This window comes from Procambarus clarkii, chromosome 14 (assembly GCF_040958095.1).
Source record: "Procambarus clarkii isolate CNS0578487 chromosome 14, FALCON_Pclarkii_2.0, whole genome shotgun sequence".
Lineage (NCBI taxonomy): Eukaryota > Metazoa > Arthropoda > Malacostraca > Decapoda > Cambaridae > Procambarus > Procambarus clarkii.
In genome coordinates this window covers 9,026,682-9,048,425 of record NC_091163.1, presented here as the reverse complement: position 1 = coordinate 9,048,425, position 21,744 = coordinate 9,026,682, and the positions used below count along the sequence as shown (strand labels likewise).

Here is a 21,744-nt window from a genome sequence, read left to right as displayed (position 1 = left end):
ACCTGAATAAACATATTTATTTATTTATTTATTTATATTATAATAATAAGATATATAACAGTATAAGTAGAGCGCTATAAGCACGTCAGCCCACATTTAATTTCAAATGGGTAAATAGTGATATATATATATAGAGTTTTAATTTGTAAATATATAGTTCTATACAGCAGCAGTAACTTATCAATCTTATTTTGAAAATTACTGTCATTAAACGCTTATACCTGGTTGGGCTAGGGGGAGGGAGATGCATGAGTGAAATCATCTATAAAAAAGGAAGAAAATCTTCCAGTAATCCAGCGAAGGAGGAAAAAGAAGATATTATAAATAAACAGGCTCCAAGCCATTACGACTATATAGCGAAGGCGAAATTATGTTTAAATTTTGCGGCGAGAACGGTTATTGCGCCATGTTGCTCTGTTATAAATATAGCCCCAAGTTGATGTACCAAATCTCTCCTTGCTGGCCTTCCCTTGACCACTCTCCTTCCCCACAACGTAAATACAGTCACAAATGAATTTAATCCTGTAGAATATTGACTATAAAGCGGTAAATAGCTCGAGAAATGGGTTAAATAGCATTAGGTGGGCGCATGGCGGCGCATGCGCAGAGCGTGTTCAAAACAGTCTCCTTCGAGACGTTGCAGGACGTGGGGCAAGTGTCTCTCTCTCTCTCCCCCTCTCACACCTCTCTCCCTCTCTCTCACACGCCTCCCTCACGCCAGGACCGTGGCCCCGACACGAAGATGACTCTCAACCCGCAGTTCCAGCAGATCGGGGAGACGTTTGTGAAGCAGTACTATGCCATCTTCGACGGTGAGAGAGAAGGCAGGGAGAAGCTGGTCATCTTTTATCATGTGAGTCTTGGCAGGCGGCGTGGGGGCTCTTCCCCCCCTGAGACAGGGGGGGGGGGGACAGGCAGCATGGGTGTGTGTGTGTTCAACCCCTGTTGCTGGGGGGGAGGGGAAGCATGACGGGGGGGTTTCGCCATGCTTGTGGGGGGTAGAGGGGCAGCATGGGGTGTGCCTTCCCCCCCCCCATGTGCACCTAAGGGGGGAGGGGGGGTGGAGACAGTCTGCCCCCTGCTGATGGGTGGGGGGGGGGGGAAAGGGTCTAGTGGGACACAGATAGGGCATGTGTGTGCCCCCAGTTAAAGGGGGGGGGGTTATCTGGGGGCAGGGCGAGACAGCTAGGCCCGTCTCCTTGCACCCGTTGCCTCTGTTCACCTAGCAGTAATTAGGAACTTGGTTGTTAGTCGACCATTGTGGGTCGCTTTCTGAGGAATGGTCAAATACCGTTCATATTCGAGAAAACTTCGAATTTCCCACAAAACATGGAACTTAGACAGAAGTATCAGGGGGAGGGGGTAAAGGCAGGCAGACGTAGATTTAAGTCACTCGTACAAACATAGTTTCCGCCTCCGCCGGGGATCGAACCCGGAACCTTATGACTACAAATCCCGAGTGCTGCCCACTCGGCCGTCAGGCCTCACAAAAAAAGATGAATTTTGCGTGCACAAAAAAGTCGCCAAACTCGAAACATTTATTAGTTATAATACTGTAAAAAGCTAATTTAATTATTTTTGCCATAAGTCTTGAATAAACAATTATCGTATGTAGCAGTAGATGTAGTTTTTTTCTAAATATATTAGTTGGTGTGTGGCAATTTTAAAGTACAAGTTGACCTGATACTGGTACAGAGCGACAGCATTTTAGATTGTATGTCGCATAAAAAATAAGTGTAGTTTTTTTATTAGTAACTTGGAAATTGCCAGAATAATGAACCCATAACTAAGACAAGGGTTTAATAAATAGGGTATAAGGCCTGTGGGCATGCTGTCATCTTGAGGTTATCTTGAGATGATTTCGGGGCTATGCTGTAGAACATTAAGGCATAAGAAATGATAGATGTCGTGCCTATACGATTCCTTTACATTGTGTTAGTTTCTGATGTCCAAAATAGTGCTGTGCTCTGCGGGGCTATATTTAACATATCCACAATATTTTGATTGGGTATTTTGATTCAAATTTGGAGGTACAGTACAATAACTCATGCTAACCTAACTTACACACTACTGTACTTGGCAAATAGGAAAATGTAATAGTTTTTTAGGATTTCCCAGAATCTTAATACTTAATAGAATATATTTTTTAATTTCTATATTTTTTTTCATATCGTTTATACAACCCATTTTTAATTTCAGATTTTTTGTTTAGAAATCAACGAGAATCGCATTTAGAGCTGTGCTTTTAATATTTTGCAGGCAGAGCTATCATTAATGTCATTTGAGGGAGTTCAAGTTCAAGGAGCTGCTCAGATTTTGGAGAAAATAAAGGTAAGCGCATTTTCACCAAAGGCTGAAGTAAATACTGAATTAACATACTCTATATGTAAACACAGTTATGATTTATTTTTGCTCTAGATTTACAGGTAAATAATTGATGTCTTCATATACAGAAATATACATAATTGATGTATACAGGTAAATAATTGATAGTTTTGTTTTTATAATGGCTTGATACCTCACGTAGATGGGTGTTTTAGTATAGGTTCAATTAAAATGTGTGCACTGTGACCAAGGGGCGGGGAACCCTTTGTTATACAAAAACTAGATTTTACTTGGCAATGATTTCATAATGCCACAAATTTATTTAATTGGGCCTCATACAACCAACTTTCTTGAATATCTTCCATTTCCCTACAGATGACATCAGACTAGTCACACATTTCATTGATTATGGGACTATGTTCATTTGTCTTAATATTTGGTAGATAATGTTTGGTGGGAATCTACGCAGTATTTTGCTGTTTACTAATACAGCTAATCATTATTTTGCACCTTTTGTGGCAGGGCTCCATTTTAAAACTTTCCTGTCATGTCCTGTTGGTGCAAGGAAGATGCTGGAATTCTCAATCCAGCCAGGAATGTCCTCGAGAAGGCTCATATATGCTTGAACCCCTTCCAAGTGCTACTCTGAATCAGAGACTGCCAAGGAGTAACCCATCCCCCACTCACTCTAACCCCCATCCTCAACCCTACTCCCAACCCCACCTGTATTGCACCCACACATACCCCCTGTTGTTCTCCAAAGTACTAACAATCTATCCATCCATTGTCCTGTATTTCACCACTGCTGCTGCTCTGGTAGCAGTTTGTACTGGGAAAGCTGGCTTTGCTAACTTCTCAAACAGAGACCAGGCTGAACAGTTTACAAACTTGTCATTATCCATTGTGTTTAAATTGGAATTTTTGTGTTTGTAGAGTCTTGCTACCCAAGACTAGGTTATGGCTGGACTTCCATGAGCCAGCTAAATATTGGGGGTTGCTTTACATCATGTTTTGTTCAATGCAGTTCAGTGACCCTTGTCAAGGTCATTTCTTGTTTGATTGAAAAATGTTTGTTTCTTTTGCATCTGTGAGATCCAGAAGATTTCTTTTGTGTTGGTTGTGTTGGAAACTGGTTGGACCAGTTTCTTGATGTTGGGAAACCTTAGGAGGAAAGGCTGCACTAAGAAGCATTCCCCCCCCCCCCCTCCCTCCCTCCTTTCACAGCCTTTTTCACTACTTTTACAAGTATCTTGGAATCTCCCACTTATTTGTTAGACATTTTCTGGGATTTTTTTTGTTAATTTTTTCAATATTTCTTTTGGTAGAGAGCTCTTATTACTTAAATTTTTCTTTCAGAATTTGTCGTTCACAAAAATTGTTCGGGCCATTACCACCGTCGACTGTCAGCCCACTTTTGATGGGGGAGTCTTAGTCAACATTTTAGGGCAGCTTAAGGTGAGTTCAAACTATATTACTATACTGTAGATGTCTTTTGCATTATGATCTCTGTAGGCTGTAGGGCTGTATTGTCCACACGTTTTATTGCTGATCATGCGTAATGATTTGTCTTGTATTCCAATTGTATTGGTTTTTTGGTTTTAATTTGATTTACATGTCCAGGTAATATGAAATGTAAACATTTGTTCACAACTAGTAGAGGTAAACAAGTTTGCTTGAAAAGTATTTTGTATACATATTTTCTCTCTTTGCTCGTACATTTATTTTTCTTAGTTAAATCTTGGTTGTAAATAAAACTTTGTTATGAATTTGGAATTTTTAACGTATATTTCAACAAATGCCTAAGGCACTAGGAATAATGATGATATAATTAGCACATCAGTAGATTTTTACATCTAAAATTTTTATTCAAATGTTGCGAAGGAGTTCTAAGGTGGGGCTCAAAAAATTTTGCTTATCATGAGTACAGTCTGTTAGACTTGCTTAGGTGGAGAGGTAAATGTGCTCACAGTCTCATAAATAGCTTTTAAATGAAGGCTCACAAGTTAGGTTGCTACGTTTGTGTAGAGATTACAGTTGTCGGCAGTAATGTGTTTGCCATGTCGTTTTTAATGTTTAGCAGTTATAAAACTATTGAAAGTTAGTGTTGACTAGGAGGCGAGGTCATTACATACAGTAATTAGAAACTTGATTACATTTAGAGCAGGACACAGCTGAGTGGTACCAACATGTGTTATTTAGGCTCCTTAGTTTTAGAGCGTGTTACAGGCCTGAGAAAATCCACCAGGGTTGTGAGCTGGCGCAAACCTGCGACCCCAGTCATTGCCAGCCGCATATGCTACCACCGGACCACCGCTGACTTGTCAGTTATAAGGGAAAAATCCCAAGTGGATTTTCTCATTGACGTATGTCATGTTAGTGTGATTTCTGTGTTAAATGAAGGTCTGTGGTATTTATATTTAATGAGCAGAGCAAATTTAGTAGTAAAATATAATTTCTTGGACCATAGGATAAACTGAGGATATACATGTGCTTGCAATATCATAAAACTATTCTTTCAGAAGAACTACACTATTTTCAAACTCCCCCCTCCCTCTTCCCTCGTCTTTTTTTTTTTTTTTTTTGAGCCAAGTTCCCTCATTGCTTTCTTGAGTCAGCCAGAGACCTATGAGAATTCATGAACGCACATTCCATCAACAAGTGTGGTTATTGTCATGTGTTCGATTTATATTTTGCACTCGGGGCAAACGTACCTTTGATCATAGCTGCACTTCACAGGATAAATACAGCCCACCATGACCACAACTTAAAATAGTGAGGAAATGTAGTTTGGAATGGAAGATGGGAATAATTCTTAACTCGAGCCAAAGAATGAACTCGTGACTTGAGAACCCTCCCTCCCAAATGAAAATTGAAATCGATCAATTCTCGCTCTGCTAACTTGTGGCTGGTCAGTTGGCTATTACCCTGATGACCACCAGATAACAGCACCACCACAACAGAGCCTCTAGCACTGTAGTACCTGTCAAGGCAAGTTTATTTTAGTGTTTTCTTAACTGTGTATGGCCAATTTTTTGTCAAAAGAACCGGCACTGAGCACTGTGTAGCTTTGTTTCAGGGTTATTTACCCTGGCACCAATTCACCTGTTTTGTTTTGTTACTTGGAGTGGTTCTGCCTTGGTTGTTCCTCAAGGCTGTCTTGAGGCTGGGTCTGGGTACCAAGTTTGTCTGGATGTTTGCCTTGGGTCCCAAGAAAACCCATAGCATGGATGCTGCACCAATTGGGTGGGAAAAGGCTGCTACTGAAGATTATTAACTCTGATTTCCTTATTTTATGACGGGCAGTGGAATGACTTCACCCTGGAATGACTTCAGGCTGCTTGATACCTGATTGATGGGGTTCTGGGAGTTGTTCTACTCCCCAAGCCAGGCCTGTGGCCAGGCTTGACTTGTGAGAGTTTGGTCCTGTCCTTTTCCCTGGTTGAGGTTGTTGGCTAGGTCAACCTGTCTATTGCTAGGATTAATGGCTGATTACCTAGCTGGTAGTCAGTAAGTAGACTATGAATTGAGGGTATTTAATTTGAAATATTTGCTTGCCTCTAGCAAGGTGTTGTGTCGAACGTTCGTTCTAACTCTAACCTCAAACCTCAACGTGGCTTGAGGTGGTATTAGACATATTCTACATTTCTATGTACAGTATGCAACCAGACTATTTTTTTAAGTACTTGGTCATGGTGGGTGAACAAATGATTAGATGGTGGTGGGTGGAATGTTTCTGGACTAAAATAGGCCGTGGCTAACTTAAGAAACCTACTGAGGAAGTGGCTTGGAAAGGAGCATTTCATTTCACACAGCACCCTAATTTTTTTTTTACTATTTCTGTTAAATTTAAATAATTTTCTTGTTCCAACTTAATGTAATTCTGCTGATGGCTGTTCCGTCCAGATGGATGACGATCCTCCACATGGATTCAATCAAACATTTATGCTGAAGCCACTGGGTGACAGTTTCTTCGTTCAGCACGACATGTTTCGCTTGGCACTCCACCATATTGTCGTATGAGTGGAGTCGTGAGGGGTCAAGCCTCTACTTACTCACCTTTATTGTAAGGTACTCGAGAATACTTTCTTGGGTGCTGTTCCTTGTTTGCTTCATGTATGCCTTGATCTAATTTTTTTCCCCCCTCCATGCTCATACGCATTTTGTTTTGATTCCTTTATTATTTTGCGGCCGTTTTTAATTGCCATTGTTCATTTTACTACCTTGAATGATTTTATTTCTTGCTAATAACTCCAGCTGTACACATGTGGCCAGATGCAGCAAAACCACACAATTTGTATAAACAAATAGTGAATGATTATGTAGTTTTGTACCGAGCAATTATTGAGACAGTACTTGTGCCTTAGCAATTTAGAACAATCATTCTTCCCAATTACTAAGGTAATGCTTTATACGTTTTTTCATTATTATAACATCCCCAATTTCTTGTTTTGATAGGGTGGGGTTTCCTTCTTTCTATTACCTGCTGGAAATAAAACAGAAAAAATATTTAAAGATAAGTGTAAATATTCAGTGACCCAACCTCTTATCACACTCTTCAATGTTACATGAAATTGATACCACTACACAGGTACAACATTTACACTATTATTTTGGCCATTTATCATTGACTTTATTCAGTATTCTCTGTGTGCTCAATGTAAATTACTATTAAATCACATCGGCACTTATTTCATGACAATTTGCATTTACTCTGATCTCATCTGCCTCTTTGTTGACAATTGAGGCTTCATCCTGAACCCATTTTTTGTTATCTTTATTAGACATGGGTTCCTAGATATTTCTCCTAGTTTAGGGGATTTTCTATTCTTAGTGTTACTTCTTCTTCTCCACCTAATCTGGTTCATCGCCCTTCATAGTGGATGACAATATTGTGGCAACCAAAATCTTGTCTTTCACTGCTGATTTATGAGCTCTTAATATTAGCTTTCCTGATATCTCCTGCAGCATGCTCGACGTCAGTTTTACTTTCCGCTCATTTAGAGCGGGAAGTCAAACTGATGTAGGAGTTTCCCACTCTTAAGTTGACGTAAAACGTTGCTGTAGAAGACTTCCCCACAGATGTTAGGGTAGACACATGTATGAATAAGTTCAGTATAATGTAAATAGTAGCTGCTTGGTAAGGGTCAATAGGTCTTCTGCAGTTTCATTTCTTCTTTTGTTGTGTATTGTTGCATTCTACAAGCACCTTACTGGTAATCATATCTATATAATTCCTCACTGTGAACTGTACTTCGGTTGCAGATATCCAGTATTGGTTGTTCCTTATTTGTAGTAACTCCATACAGTGGGAGCTATACTGGGTTCCTAGTCATATTGGTATAGTTTCCAATGATGAACCTGTGAAATTTGCCATTTGGATATTGACTATTGTGAGCTTAAAAATAGAGACAGACCATCAGCAAAAGAACCCCTCAAATCCTGGGATGCTGAGCTCCCAGGCTCATCCGAAATAAATTAGGGGTATGAAGAGGGAAGAGAAGATTGCAGCCTCTGTCAAATCCCTGGGTGGAATACCCTACAGCCTGCCAGAGGCCATTTGTGACTTGGTATCAAAGGAGGATGTTAGGAAGTTGAATGAACCAGCCTCTTGACATCTGAAGCAGGGTAGGCCAGTATATATTTGGCACAATCCACTTTCCACAAATGTCAGAATCACAAAGTGCAATTCTGCAGCATGGTCGCAGCTCGATAAGCCACTATACAAGACTGCTTTACTAAAGCAAAACTCCAATGCTAATGAATGGTACACATCGAAGTGTGACAGAGCTCTTGAACTGAGTTGTCAGACTGACAGGCAGCTTGAGTGACCATCTGGGTTCAAAAATACAGAATTACACCCAGTAAAATGTATATACACCAGTACTGTATAAGGCATGGAGGCAGGCGAGAAAGTTGTCATAATCCGAAGGCATGGACCTGACAAAAATTTCTATTGGGTGAAGGATACTTTCCACCAGGACAATCCTGTAGATGAGCAAGCAAGCCTAACACCAGGAAAGCATCTCAATGGAACCACCAATTTTTAACCATTCAGTGAGGAAAGGCATATAAAACCACGAATAATAATGATCATATTTACCCAAGCGCACTCTTGATAAAAGCACTGGGTCTGGCATATACAGGTCCAGATGCACGAACGACCCATGCAAACAGGTATACATACACTAGTGCGTATCTATATAATTTTTTGTTTTTTAATACACCATGAAGCTGTTACATTGCAGCTGCACAGTGCATAGGTTACTGTACAGGAAAATATGAATGCAGTTTGTTGCTCTTAAATATAACAAATTAAAATTGTTAAATTTGTTGTTATACCGATAACTCGTAGCTTTGCATAACATGGATGGGGTTCCACAACATGTGATCAGGGAGGGATTATTGTACATATTATTTGGTCAAGTGAAATTTTCTAGTCATTTCCCACAGGGCTATGATTCCCCTTCTCACCCTTACCCCTAACATTATGACATTTAGCAGTTTTAATATTTGACGGTAGAAAATTGATCCACATTGACATGTACAGTGTATTGACATTTATTTTGCTTTTCTTGTTTAATTTACAAGCCAGAATGATTTATGCATTGCTGCTTTGTGATGCATGCTTAAGGTAATTAACCATTGTCATATACTGTATATATATATATAATCTCAAACTTAAGTTATCTATTTCTGTGAACTGTTAAGAGTTGATGTTTTGCATTGTGATGTCTTTGTAACTTGTCCCACGGTCATGTTTTTGGACATTTGTGTGTTACATTAACTTGGGTATATTAGGTATTGATGCATTATGGTGTCTGGTAGGTGGCTGCCCTTGGAAGCATGCTTGTGCAAAATGCAAGGGTGCTTCTCACACTTGGGCTGGACGGTGGAGTGACGGTCTCGCTTCATGCAGGTCGGGGTGTTCAATTCTTGACCGTCCAAGAGGTTGGGCACCATTCCTATCCCGTCCCATCCCAAATCCTTATCCTGACCCCCTCCAAGTGCTATACAGTCGTAATGGCTTGGCACTTTTTCTTGATAATTCCCTTACCTTCCCACACTGATAGCCACATCTGCACTTCAGAGCTATTAACTAGCTCCTTCAAGTTCTCCACTTTTATGTTGTCTGTTCACTAAGTAATATTCTTACCTTTTGTCATATTTCCTGATGCAGGGCTGTTTTTTTTTCTATCGTGTAATGCAATGCAATTTTTGGGAGGGCTCCTTTAGTAGCTCAACGGGCTATGTGCTGGTGCAGTCAATCCATAGGGAGATACACCAGGCTTTTGAGATCCTGCCTTACCTATTATGAGCCAGGACCAGAATTTGGTACTCTACGAAGTGTGGGGGATCAGAGATTTAACCTATAACCAAGGAAAATACAACCAGGAAGAATTTAGTAGAAAACAAGCCACAGATTGAAGAAAAATGTGTATCCTTGGGTAACAAGGCAAATGATCATTGTTGTGGCATAAACACCATACTTGTGATGCCCCTGAACCACCTCCCAGGTGGTTCAGGGGCATTACTGTCCATATCAATCCATTTGCCTGGTCAAATCCTCGGGGATATAAAACTTCTAATGAGGCACATCCTCTGCTTCATGCTGAAGTGTTGAGTGGTATTGGCTATCCGTAGAAGGCAGGGATAACATTGTTGACCAAACCACACTAGAAAGTGAAGAGATGACGACATTTCGGTCCATCCTGGACCATTATCTAGTCGATTGTGGTCCATTGATTCTTAATGATAATGGTCCAGGACGGACCGAAACGTCGTCGTCTCTTCACCTTCTAGTGTGTGATTTGGTCAACATTTCCTGGCTCTATAACTGAGGATTTAATGTTTGTAGATTGAGGAAGATCCTAACCACTTGAGGATCTAGGTGATCCTCAAGTGGTATTAATGTTAGAATTGCTTCACTACCAAATGATTTGTGAATCTTGGGGCTTTGCTGTTGTTTCCTATGCTTTGTTTACCTTGGTCATCTGTTTTGATTAATCCACATTTCTGGTGACCTTTTCTTGGTTAGGGTGACCCACTATTTATTCCCTGCTCCTTGTACCTCTTTAGAATGGGCACGATTTGGTCTCGGGGTCTCCAGAGCTTGTGTGTGTCTCTTGTGTGGATCGAATTGGATGGTTTGCTTGGCAGCAAGCATGAGGGACTTAAGATTTTTTTTTTCATTGGGCACCAATTTTTTTTTTTTCTGCAAACCACAATGTAGCACTGTTAATTGACTAAGCTGTTTAGCATTTATAGCCATTAGAATGCTTTGAAGACTTAAGATGGGGCTGCCCCTCTCAAAGAGAGGAAATTTACATAAGGAATCAGGCACTGAAGTCTTAGAATACATTTTCAGATTAATACATTTTTTTTCTCCCTAGATGGATGAGGACCCAGTTCATGGATTCTCTCAGACATTTGTTCTCAAGCCCATGAATGACTCTTTCTACATCCAGCACGACTCTTTCCGTCTCGTCATTCATAACAACTAGATCATCGCTTCATTGTCAGTTGCATGACCACCGACATCAGCTAGTGAATCATCTCCTTATCAACCACAGGCTATCAATCAAACTAAACTTTAGTAATGTTTGCATCAGTGACAGATGTTGAAAGCAGTTTGTAATACTGTATTTCTGAAGTGTACTGAGAAAATGTATTTTGTGTAAGATGTGCTTAAAGACTCGTAATGATAATGTAGACTTAACTTTTCTCACCGAGAAATGTATAACATGATGCATACATTATTGACCTAATTACTGCATCAGCTAACTTGAAAAAGCAACATTATTGATAAAGGCAAATGACAATTGATGAATGATTCACCACCAGAACACAAATTTATCTACCGGCTGCCTTCTTAGGTCGACAGATGGCATTCCAAGTAGTTACTACAAGGAAATCACATTGTGAGGGTAATCACTGTGAACTCATACGCTTAATGTCCTGTAAATGGGAACCGATTGGTTTTGTTATATGGCGCTGTTGCAAGTTTGGAAACAGCTGACTCATATACGAGTGGCATTTTCTTGGCTGTATCAATGTTAAGATTATGTTTGCTTGATATGCTGCTTCTTGAGTTTCCATCAAGTTTTTAATTCTAGGAATAATGCCACTTGCTAGGTTAAGGAATGTTGTTACTGATTCGACAGATTTTTATGCTGCACACATAAGGAGCATTTTGTTGGTGATATGAATGCAAGCCGCAAAATAGTTTGAAGATGGGGTAATCTCATCAGTATTAATTGGTTTCAGCTTACAGCACAACCTCTGCCTTGTAATAGATATTATGTCCATCGGGCTAATGAACGTTTGGGATGTTATTGTTCTGAAGTGAACGTCAACGGTGTTTTCAGCGTGTCCTTTCCCCATTATGAATGTTATAGAAATGTCTGGCCTTTGGTGTATATCACGGAAAGGTTGGTACCACAACTGCCTCATAGATGGTGCGTTTTCATGTTTCTGTTATACAGTCTGTGAAATGTAATAAGCTTGGAGGGCATTATGTTGAGAATGAGTTTCAGTTTATAACTTTTTACCTAAAAGTAAGAACTTTAATTTGTGATGGTATTTGTATACTTATTTATTTATTGATAATTTGTATTCCCTTTTTCTCTCCATAATCACATTCTTCACCCGCTGCACCCCCACTCACGCACCCGCTGCACCCCACTCACGCACCCGCTGCACCCCACAGACACACCCGCTGCACCCCACTCACGCACCCGCTGCACCCCACAGACACACCCGCTGCACCCCACAGACACACCCGCTGCACCCCACAGACACACCCGCTGTACCCCACACACACACACGCTGCACCCCACACCCCTGCTGCACCCCACAGACACACCTGCTGCTCCCCACACACCCCCATTCATTCATCCCATTCAACCCCCCAGTGTACCAAATTTATGTTCTCTGGGGGAATTTCTTGTTTCTGTTCTTACACGAGACCTCTCCTCCATAGTGCCTCTGGAACCTCTTCGTTTCTAAGAGTGTGAGAAGCACATTCATGGCTCGTCAATTACTTCTGTGGATTTTTTTTATTTTCTTGTAGTCTGAGAATGAAGCATTAATACATTTATGGTTCTGTATACTGTAATGCATAAAATCTATTGGTTATAATAAAAGATAGTGAATTTGTACACACTAAAATGGCCTAAAAGAAATGTTTATTTTGGTGTTTCTGAGTTCAGATATCTAGCTGGATAATTACCAAGCATATCGGCTATTAAATTACTAAATGGCGTAACACCACATCATTTGGAATAAAACAAAAAAGTATTCATACAACTTAATGTGTAAGGGCAAATTGTAAATTACAAGTCTTACTACAGTGTAATCTTTAGTCATCAAAATGTCTATTTTGCTTAGTTTGATAGTGCCTATTGTACTATGATAATGAGGAACTTGTTAATGTCTGGGAGTGTGTAGTTGCAGCATTTATATAGTCGGGATACCAACTTCTTAAATCTCGTTTATCAAGGCCACCTGGGTAACTTTTTTTTTTGTGCGTGTGAATTTGCCCTTATATGATCAGTAATTTGTTTAATTAAAATGATATTCTTACATAATCCCGCTTTTATTCATCCTCCTGAGTAATTTTAGCTGGTTGAATGCTGTTCCATCTCAAATTGGCTCGGCTGAAAAATTGTCTTGGGTGCACTTTTAGGGGAAGTTTGCAGCTAGAAGTTTGTGTTACGTTAGATGAAGCTCGTCAAAATATATTTAGTACAGTAATAATACCAAAGCTAAGATTACATCGGGTAAAACCGGCTAGGTTGTCCTTCCGGCTATGGACTAGGACTTGGGACAAGATGTAGATGCTTTGTGTGTGTAGCAATATTCACTTATGCCATTTGTACCTCTGGTTATTGTAGGGGGCAGTGGCAGAAAAGTTAGTCACATAATGGACTTTGTATTTCAGTCATGAGGTAATAAATCCATGGAATCGCCTACTCATCAAAGCTGTAAATCGCAAGACATTATTGTATTTCTATTTAAGATTCAACTGGAAAAAATTATCAGAGTCAGAGGCCACTGGCTTTCTGTCCCTATTGAGGCAATACGGATGATGGTCCTCTAGCAAATTCAGGTAATTTTAGTGTGCACCCACACTCATTCATACATGCATTATCTACAGTACAGTAAGCAAGATTGGTATGCTTTACTAAGATTATTGGTAGTGTAGAATTTTGAATTAAATCTTTTAGACATTTCTTGAATGTAAGTGACTTGTCTATAATTTTTTTTTCCCCACATAACATTACAATGATGTTGGGGTTAAAAATGTTTGGCAGAGATTAAAAGGACTAGTCAAATGTGTGTTTGCAGACGGTGCAAACTCTCAGCAACACACATAGCCGAGCCTCATTCAAGCAGTAGGAACATCTAGACATGATGTTATTGGGCTATCCATAGATATTGGTTCTTATTGCATGGTTGCGTGATGATACTGGAATCGCTAGTGTAATTTCATATTTTATTTTTGTAAATCTTAAAACTTTGATTATACAATTAAGATTTGACTTTTCTTTTTCTTGAAATCATTACAACTGTTGCATTACTTATTATTAAAATTGTTTACTGGTATTTACAAGGTTAAACAACATTAGGACAGAAGCAGTCAATAATTAAAAATCAGTTACAAAAATGTACAACAGTTTATTGTAAGAAATGCGACACTTGTGCCACCTTCATCAATATACACAAACACATACGTCTTTGACGTTATCTAGATAATATACACACACGTCTCAAAATTTGTATGGTAGGTGAACATTAAGCTCTGTGCCTTGTCACTGCCAGCATTCACAGAAATCTTGTAAAAAAATAAATGTATGGTCCAGCAGTTTATGTCGACAACAGTACAACACACCTTAAAAAGTAACGAGTTGACAGCGAGAGTCTACATAATGCGCTACATTCATCCAGTGTCAGCCCAACTAGGCAGTTTAGATAGTGAAAGATAATAAGATATTTTTATCTTTTTTAAAACTATGTTATTGTGGAATAAATAGTCCAATTCAGTACAACACACTGCTGGCAAAATCTAGAATGCCTGATGCAAGTAACAAGCCCTCTATGATGATATGATAGATGGAGACTTTGGGTGGGTGAGTTGGGGAGGGGGTGGCACCCAATATTGAGTGGGCTTAAGTCTAGGGGCTGCCTTAGGCTGCTGTGTTGCTTGTGGGACGTCTTCTGGAGGACCTCCTTCGCGTTGTCTGGGGAGGGACTCCTGCTTTCGACCTTCCGATTACTTGAGAATGGTCACTTGTGCTTGACCTTTCTTGTGTAGCCAGAGTGCGGGAGGTAGAGCTTGACCTCTCCCTTGATGGTCGATTACGGTCTCTTGAACTTATTCTTTGTGTTGCCTGGGGAAGGTCTGTTGAACTTGACCTTTCTGTCTGGGATTGGTCAAGAGCTCTTGAACTTTCCAATGTTACTTGAGAGAGGTCTCTTGAATTTGATCTTTCCCTTGTCTGTGATTGGTTTCTTGTTCGGGTACGGCCACCTACGTTATGTCGTGCTACTGCCACTTGGGGCTTGTCTATTGTCGATTCTTTTGTAATCTCTGTTTGGTCAGTCATCTGCTTCACAGTTACTTCTGGTTGGTCACTTGCCCTTTCTACTGACAGCTGTGGCTCATTGGGCAGAAGTGCCACACCCACCTGTGGTTGTTCAACAATTTTCACAGAAACCTGTGACTGTTCTGGCAACTCGAAAGCATCTAGTATCTGGTCATTAACACTCGTCGCAGAAACTTGCAGTTTATCATAGAGGTTTCCTACAGGTGTGTCTGATTCGATAGCGACTTGTATGTCAGTCTGTGGCTGTTGATTTTTCTCCACAGCAACCTGGGGTTGGTTTATAAATATGTCATTAGGTATCAGAGATCGACCAGCTGTTGTTCTTTCAGAAATCTGCGGTTGACTAACTTGGTTTTCTTCAGTTGGCAGAGGTAAATAAGTCGGAGAGTGATCAACTGGGGTTTCTTCAGCCGAGAGGGGTAAATAGGTAGGCCCAGCCGATAGGGGTAAATAAGTAGGCCTTGCAACTGCTTGAAGTGTCTCCTCTGATGATTTTACTGGCTGTGGAAAGGCAAACAGATTTTCCTCTGCAGATTTGAGGAGAGTTGGGACTTCTCTGTCCAACTGGGCCAGACTACTAAGTCTTTCTTCAGAAATTAGAGACCGATCAGCTATTTTTTCTTCAGTGATTTGGGATGGAGAAAATGCTTCGGCCACCTGTGGTTGACCAACATGTCTATCATCCATTTCTTTGGACACTTGAGCTTGACTAAGTAGCAGGTCTTCACCGAGTTGTGGCAAACCAAAGCCAATCACTTCATTTTGGGGTTGAGGTGGAGTTACTTCATCCAGTGGTGCCCTTGCCACTAATGAGGGAAGAACCAACACTCTTCCATCAGTTACTTGTGGTTGATGAATCACACTCTCTTCAGTGACACGAGTTCGACTTCCTCCTCTTTCTTGTTGCACTGGTTGTCGACCAAATGCTATGCCTTCATTCACAAGAGGTCGAGCCAAGATCTCTTCAGTTCCCTGTAGTCGACTAATCTGTTGTTCTGTCTCAACATGATCTGTTCTCTCTCTCTCCGACTCCTCTCCATTAGGTGCACCAGGCACTCTGACCCTCTTTCGTGTCACTCTTTGGCGTGAGCCACCGAGATTCCTTCTAACACCCCCTTGTTGGTCAGTGTGTGTAGATTCTGATTCACCAACTGAGCTCTTTCTTGTCTCGAGGAGGCCTCTCTCAGGAAAGCCACTGGGTGTCCTCTGCGTCTCCTTAGGAGCCTCTTTATTTTGCACAACCTGAATGTCATCAATTGGCCTTGGCTCTTCCGCTTCTTTTCTTCTCCCGAGTAAACCAGACAGTCTTGGTCCACTCTTGGGTCTTTTAGTCTCCAGGAGGCTTTTTCTTCTATCTTCTTCAGGGATCTTTTTCTTGTCTTGGAGACTTCCATCCTTGTCTGTTTCATTTTCTGGCTTGTCTTGATGGACATTTTGGTCTGATAGTTGGTTTTTCTGTTCCAATGGGTGCTCACTCTCGTCTGAACCACCAAAGGGTTTCTTGAGAAATGCGGGCCGCTCTGGGAGGCGTGGCCTACTTGTCGGTTTCTTTGACAGCTGTGGCCGTTGAAGTGGAAACCTATTTGCTCTGGTCTTCTCCTGTGGAGGCTCGTCAGTGTAGTCACCTTCAGTAGTTTGCAGTGCCTGAGTGGACTGGAAGGGATTAGTTCTGCCGAGTGCTTCAGACTGGGGTCGAGATGCAGGAGAAGGTGTCACGTGAAAACGATGGATGATGGGCAGTCTCGCTGGCTCGATCTTCTGGTTCCTGTTGGCGATCCTGAAGGTTTCCCTGAAGCAGCAGAGGTTGTAGAGGGCACAACAGAGTCCCGGCCGCTCTTCCACTGCGCTTACATCTCCAGTGTGGACTCTGGGCAGGCAGTCATGCTGTGACAAGAGCAGAAAAAGTTCACCATAAATGTGAGTACTGTCCACACACACGCACTACGATCACCCCTTACAAAATAATAACGGGAATTTACCAAATTGACAAAGTGGAATTCCTGAAACCTGCAACCCCCCATGAACAAGAGAGCATAGATTCAAGCTAAAGAAACAAAGGTGCCAAACAAATATTATAAAAAATAAAACAAAGCTACTCAGTTTCTTTTGCAGACAGTGGTAGATGGTTGGAACAAGTTAAGTGAGAAAGTAGCGGAGGATAAGACTGAAGGTACAGTAGTTTCAAAGTGTTATATGATAGTGCTGGGAGGACGGAACACCAGGAGTCTCTCTCTCATCCTGTAACTACACTTAGGTAATTATACACACACTATACCACCTATGCGAGACCAGTTTTTGTGAATGCTTTCCCATCGTGGAACACCATCTAAAATCATACACGAGCTTGAAAAGTTCCAGAAGTTTGCAAAGACACTCGTCCCCGAATTGCGAGGGATGAGGTATGATGATAGACAATGAACTAAACCTGATGATGCTTGAAAGGAGGAGAGAGAGGAGACATGATAGAGATGTGTAAAATACTTAGGGGTATTTAGAGTGGAAAAAGAGAAATGTTTACAATGAATACCAATAAAACACGAGGGAATGGATGGAAGCTTGAGACTTCTAACATCTATGATGAGTCATAGATGTTAGGATGTTTTCGTTTAGCATAATGCTGAGAAAAGAAGGTTGTAGAAGCACACTCCATTCACAATTTTAAAAGTAGATATAAGGGAAAAAGGGTCAGAAGTCATTGCATTAGACAACTGGCAGCTAGGAAAGCAAGGTCCAAGAGCTGGAACCCGATCCTGCAGGCACAACACACAAAGGGGTATGTTGTGTACTCGCCTATAAGAAACAAAAGAATCTTCAAGAGTGTCGTGAGGTTTGATAATCCAGTAAGTATATAACCGAGTCAATGTTGTAACTACTGTATGACAAGATAGAAATGCAAATTAAGATGCTTATGAGAATGTAAGAGAGTACTTCCCCTGAATCATAAGCCCAAGTTCTATGTTAATTTAAAGTTAAAAACAAAAAAACAATGGATTACATATTCCCTTAATAATTGCTACAGCATAACATTTCTATATCACCGAGTCCACCAACAGCTTTCCATAACAAATATATCAAAACCCTAATTATCACACAACACTAACAGTTAATGCTAATTATTAACTGAATACCAAGGAGGATTAAGCCACAGTGGCACTCACCACGTAACTCCTTTAACCTCCTGAACTTTCATGACCTACATGGCACAATCTTCCAGATAAGGTCACAGGCCTCTTAAAGAATGGGAAGGTGAGGCCAGTAAATGCTTCCCCCACCGCCACATACTTTCTGATTACCTCATTATGAAAAGAATATGGTAAGCCAATATGGCTATTAAGCATGACTTGAGTGATTATGGAAGCGATACTGGGAAAGGAAATTAGTCCCATACTCCAATCTTCAAACTGATAAAAAACAGAGTTGATTTTGTGAATATGCTCTGAATGCATCTTATATATATAGTTTGTAAATATAGAAGTCTGTTTTTATTAATTTATAGGAAACAAAAACTTCCTTCTACGAGGCCTGCCTCCCAACCACCTTTACTATTTTATTTTTTAAATATTTTTTATGTTCGGTTCACTGCACACTCACAATGCAAGACTCTGCAAATTCCTGGCAACAGGTGTGGTGTGTCTCACAGCAGTAGGGCCACAAGTCCTCTGGCACTGCTGAGCAGTTGGTGCGGCACCGGTCCATCTCTGTCTGGAACACGCCAGCTGCCACGCCCACCACGCCAGCTGCCACGCCCACCACGCCTGCCCACAACCACCATCTCACCTGTTGAGGAAATGTCGCATTAATGTGATTCACACGTTATTAGTAGTATTCTGACCGAAACGCTGCGCGTACTTGTGACTTTACAAGATTGTAAATACTATGCTATGTATTCTCTCAAACCCAATGTACCTTCTTGTATATAAATAAATAAATAAATTTTCTCCAGCAGAATTAGTGATACTATTACCTGATTATGATTGAAAGTTTTATTACTAGTAATACAGAAGTAGTAAAATAAGATTAAACATTACTATGATAACACACAATAACTATTTTACTATTAATATTATTATTTCAACGATTAACTGCAGAGGCAATGTCATAATATATATATACCACCTATATTGTGCCTCTAACAATGATAATACTTTACAATATTTAGATCTGTAATATATACACACACAACACTTGTATAAATAAAAATATTAATTAATTTCAGCATGACATCAACACATTTTCCAAAACCATGAAAAACAACACATTCCTAGAGACAAGTCCAAGTCTGTCACCCATGTCAGGACTTAAAGATTCCTCGGCTCTCACTGAAAACTTTTAAACCTCCCAAATTATTTTAAATATAGTGATTCTTGGTATGTGTATGTGTTATGTAATTTATTATTATTTAATTTCAGGAACAAGGTGACCCAGCATAGAGCTGAACTTGTTTTGAAAGGGTAACACTAGGTTTATTTGAGGCTAAGGGAGAATGTAGCAAACTTGATACGTTGATCATGCCCAAGAGAATGATTATGCTGTATGTACTCGTCAAAATTGTTACACCGATTTTATGTACCTTCACTGATATCGACGATATCTACAATGTGGATATCAGTGTGGAATTTAGGGAGGGAGGGAGGTGGTGTGGGATTGATGGAGTGATGGAGCTAGTGTGAGATTGAGGGAGAGACAGAGATGGTGTGGGATTGAGGGAGGGATATAGATGGTGTGGGATTGATGGAGGAGACAGTGATGGTGTGGGATTGAGGGAGGAGACATGGTGTGGGATTGAGGGAGGGACAGAGATAGTGTGGGATTGAGGGAGGAGACATGGTGTGGGATTGAAGGAGGGGGGTGGTGTGGGATCAGAGGTTTAGACTGACATAAGAGGAAGACTGCCATTCACACCTGGATTATCTGTCTTTCCCAACAGTTAACTGTCTTTGGTATTCAGTACAGTACTGTATATCGATTTATACCTAAACAATATTGTGTGAATACTGTACCTGGAATGGGATCTGGGAGTTGTTCTACTGCCCATGCCCAGCCTGAGGCCAGGCTTGACTGCCCTGGGGTATGCACATCAAACAATAATAACGGCAACTTTTAAATTGTCGACATTTCATCGTATTAGAAGATTGCAAATTTGTGATAAATCGCTGCTGATACTCTGAGGCTTATTGTCTAATCGGCACAAACTTATTTAATTACCATTCAAAACAAAAAATAGTTTGCTACAATTGTTTGCAAATTGTCTAATCAGACCAAAGTTGTCGACAAGACTGGCTCGGTGCATTGATTGATTGAAAATTAAGCCACCCAAAAGGTGGCACGGGCATGAATAGCCCGTAAGTGGTGGCCTTTTTGAACCATTACCAGTATCAATAGATGATACTGGAGATCTGTGGAGGTGCGACTGCACCCTGCGTGACGGGAGATGTCTCCCGTGTCAGTACATTGATTGATTGATTGAAAATTAAGCCACCCAAGAGGTGGCACGGGCATGAATAACCCATAAGGCCCGGTGCATTCTCACTGTCTCTTTTAGGGTATGTTGTACAGGTACGATGCTGACCTGTTTCAACAGTTCTGTATTTTCTTATACACGTAACTTCAGGCAAGGTCACACTTCCTCGCAGTAAGGGTTAATCTTGGCCACGACTGAGGCGACAGTTTGTTTCCACAACTATTGCCTTTTTCGCTCCTATATTTCGGAATGATGGCTGCCAGGAGCCTGATAAACTATTAGTTCACTTAATCGAAACGTCATAAATATGTGAGCATACGGTATCTGGTCTTCTGAAGACCGGGGTATTAGTGTGCTACACAATAACATAAGGATTTTGAGTGGTCCACGTCCACGATAAGAGTGGTCCACGTCCACGATAAGAGTGGTCCACGTCCTCCGGGTGTGATCTACGTCCTCCAGGAGTGGTCCATGTCCTCCAGGAGTGGTCCACGTCCTCCGGGTGTGGTCCACGCCCTCCAGGAGTGGTCCACACCCTCCGGGAGTGGTCCACACCCTCCAGGAGTGGTCCACGTCCTCCAGGAGTGGTCCACGCCCTCCAGGAGAGGTCCACGCCCTCCAGGAGTGGTCCACACCCTCCAGGAGTGGTCCACACCCTCCAGGAGTGGTCCACGCCCTCCAGGAGTGGTCCACGCCCTCCAGGAGTGGTCCACGCCCTCCAGGAGTGGTCCACACTCTCCAGGAGTGGTCCACGTCCTCCAGGAGTGGTCCACGCCCTCCGGGAGTGGTCCACACCCTCCAGGAGTGGTCCACACCCTCCAGGAGTGGTCCACGTCCTCCAGGAGTGGTCCACACCCTCCAGGAGTGGTCCACGTCCTCCAGGAGTGATCCACGCCCTCCGGGAGTGGTCCACACCCTCCCTCCAGGAATGGTCCACGTCCTCCAGGAGTGGTCCACGCCCTCCGGGAGTGGTCCACACCCTCCAGGAGTGGTCCACACCCTCCGGGAGTGGTCCACGTCCTCCAGGAGTGGTCCACGTCCTCCGGGAGTGGTCCACACCCTCCCTCCAGGAATGGTCCACGTCCTCCAGGAGTGGTCCACGCCCTCCGGGAGTGGTCCACATCCTCCAGGAGTGGTCCACACCCTCCGGGAGTGGTCCACACCCTCCAGGAGTGGTCCACACCCTCCAGAAGTGGTCCACGTCCTTCAGGCGTACTCGTCACTAATGAAGAATTATGAGAGGGTGGTGGGGGGGGGGGGTGGTCAAGTCCAGGTCAGACGCAACTGGTTCGCTCAAAAGGTCAAGCAGGTTTAAATAGCGAACAAACAGTGACATATTTAGGACAGGTCAAC

The 21,744-nt window shown here is 41.7% G+C and overlaps 2 protein-coding genes across 8 annotated transcripts in view; one reads left to right on the top strand and one right to left on the bottom strand.

Moving 5' to 3' along the window:
* The first annotated feature begins 606 nt into the window (after positions 1-606).
* Ntf-2 (nuclear transport factor-2) lies at positions 607-12,911 on the top strand. 3 transcript variants are annotated; one of them, XM_045764503.2, is made up of 5 exons: positions 607-853; positions 2,260-2,331; positions 3,682-3,780; positions 6,229-6,388; positions 10,716-12,911. In XM_045764503.2, the coding sequence occupies exons 1-4, from the start codon at positions 743-745 to the stop codon at positions 6,343-6,345; spliced, it is 399 nt and encodes a 132-aa protein (XP_045620459.1). In that variant the 5' UTR covers positions 607-742; the 3' UTR covers positions 6,346-6,388; positions 10,716-12,911. The 3 variants fall into 3 exon arrangements, with proteins under 3 accessions (XP_045620459.1, XP_045620452.1, XP_045620467.1); XM_045764496.2 differs by having other exon boundaries at positions 6,229-6,393; XM_045764511.2 differs by lacking the exon at positions 6,229-6,388 and having other exon boundaries at positions 610-853.
* A 1,075-nt stretch (positions 12,912-13,986) lies between these two features.
* The window catches only part of LOC123771750 (uncharacterized), an 82,654-nt gene continuing 74,896 nt past the window's right edge, over positions 13,987-21,744 (bottom strand). For all 5 annotated transcript variants that reach the window (XM_069324349.1, XM_069324351.1, XM_069324350.1 and 2 more), the window contains 2 exons: positions 18,522-18,707; positions 13,987-16,814 (listed from right to left, as the gene is read on the bottom strand). In XM_069324349.1, the coding sequence (XP_069180450.1) occupies positions 14,511-16,814; positions 18,522-18,707 (2,490 nt within the window). In that variant the 3' untranslated portion in view covers positions 13,987-14,510. The remainder of the gene's footprint in view (positions 16,815-18,521; positions 18,708-21,744) is intronic.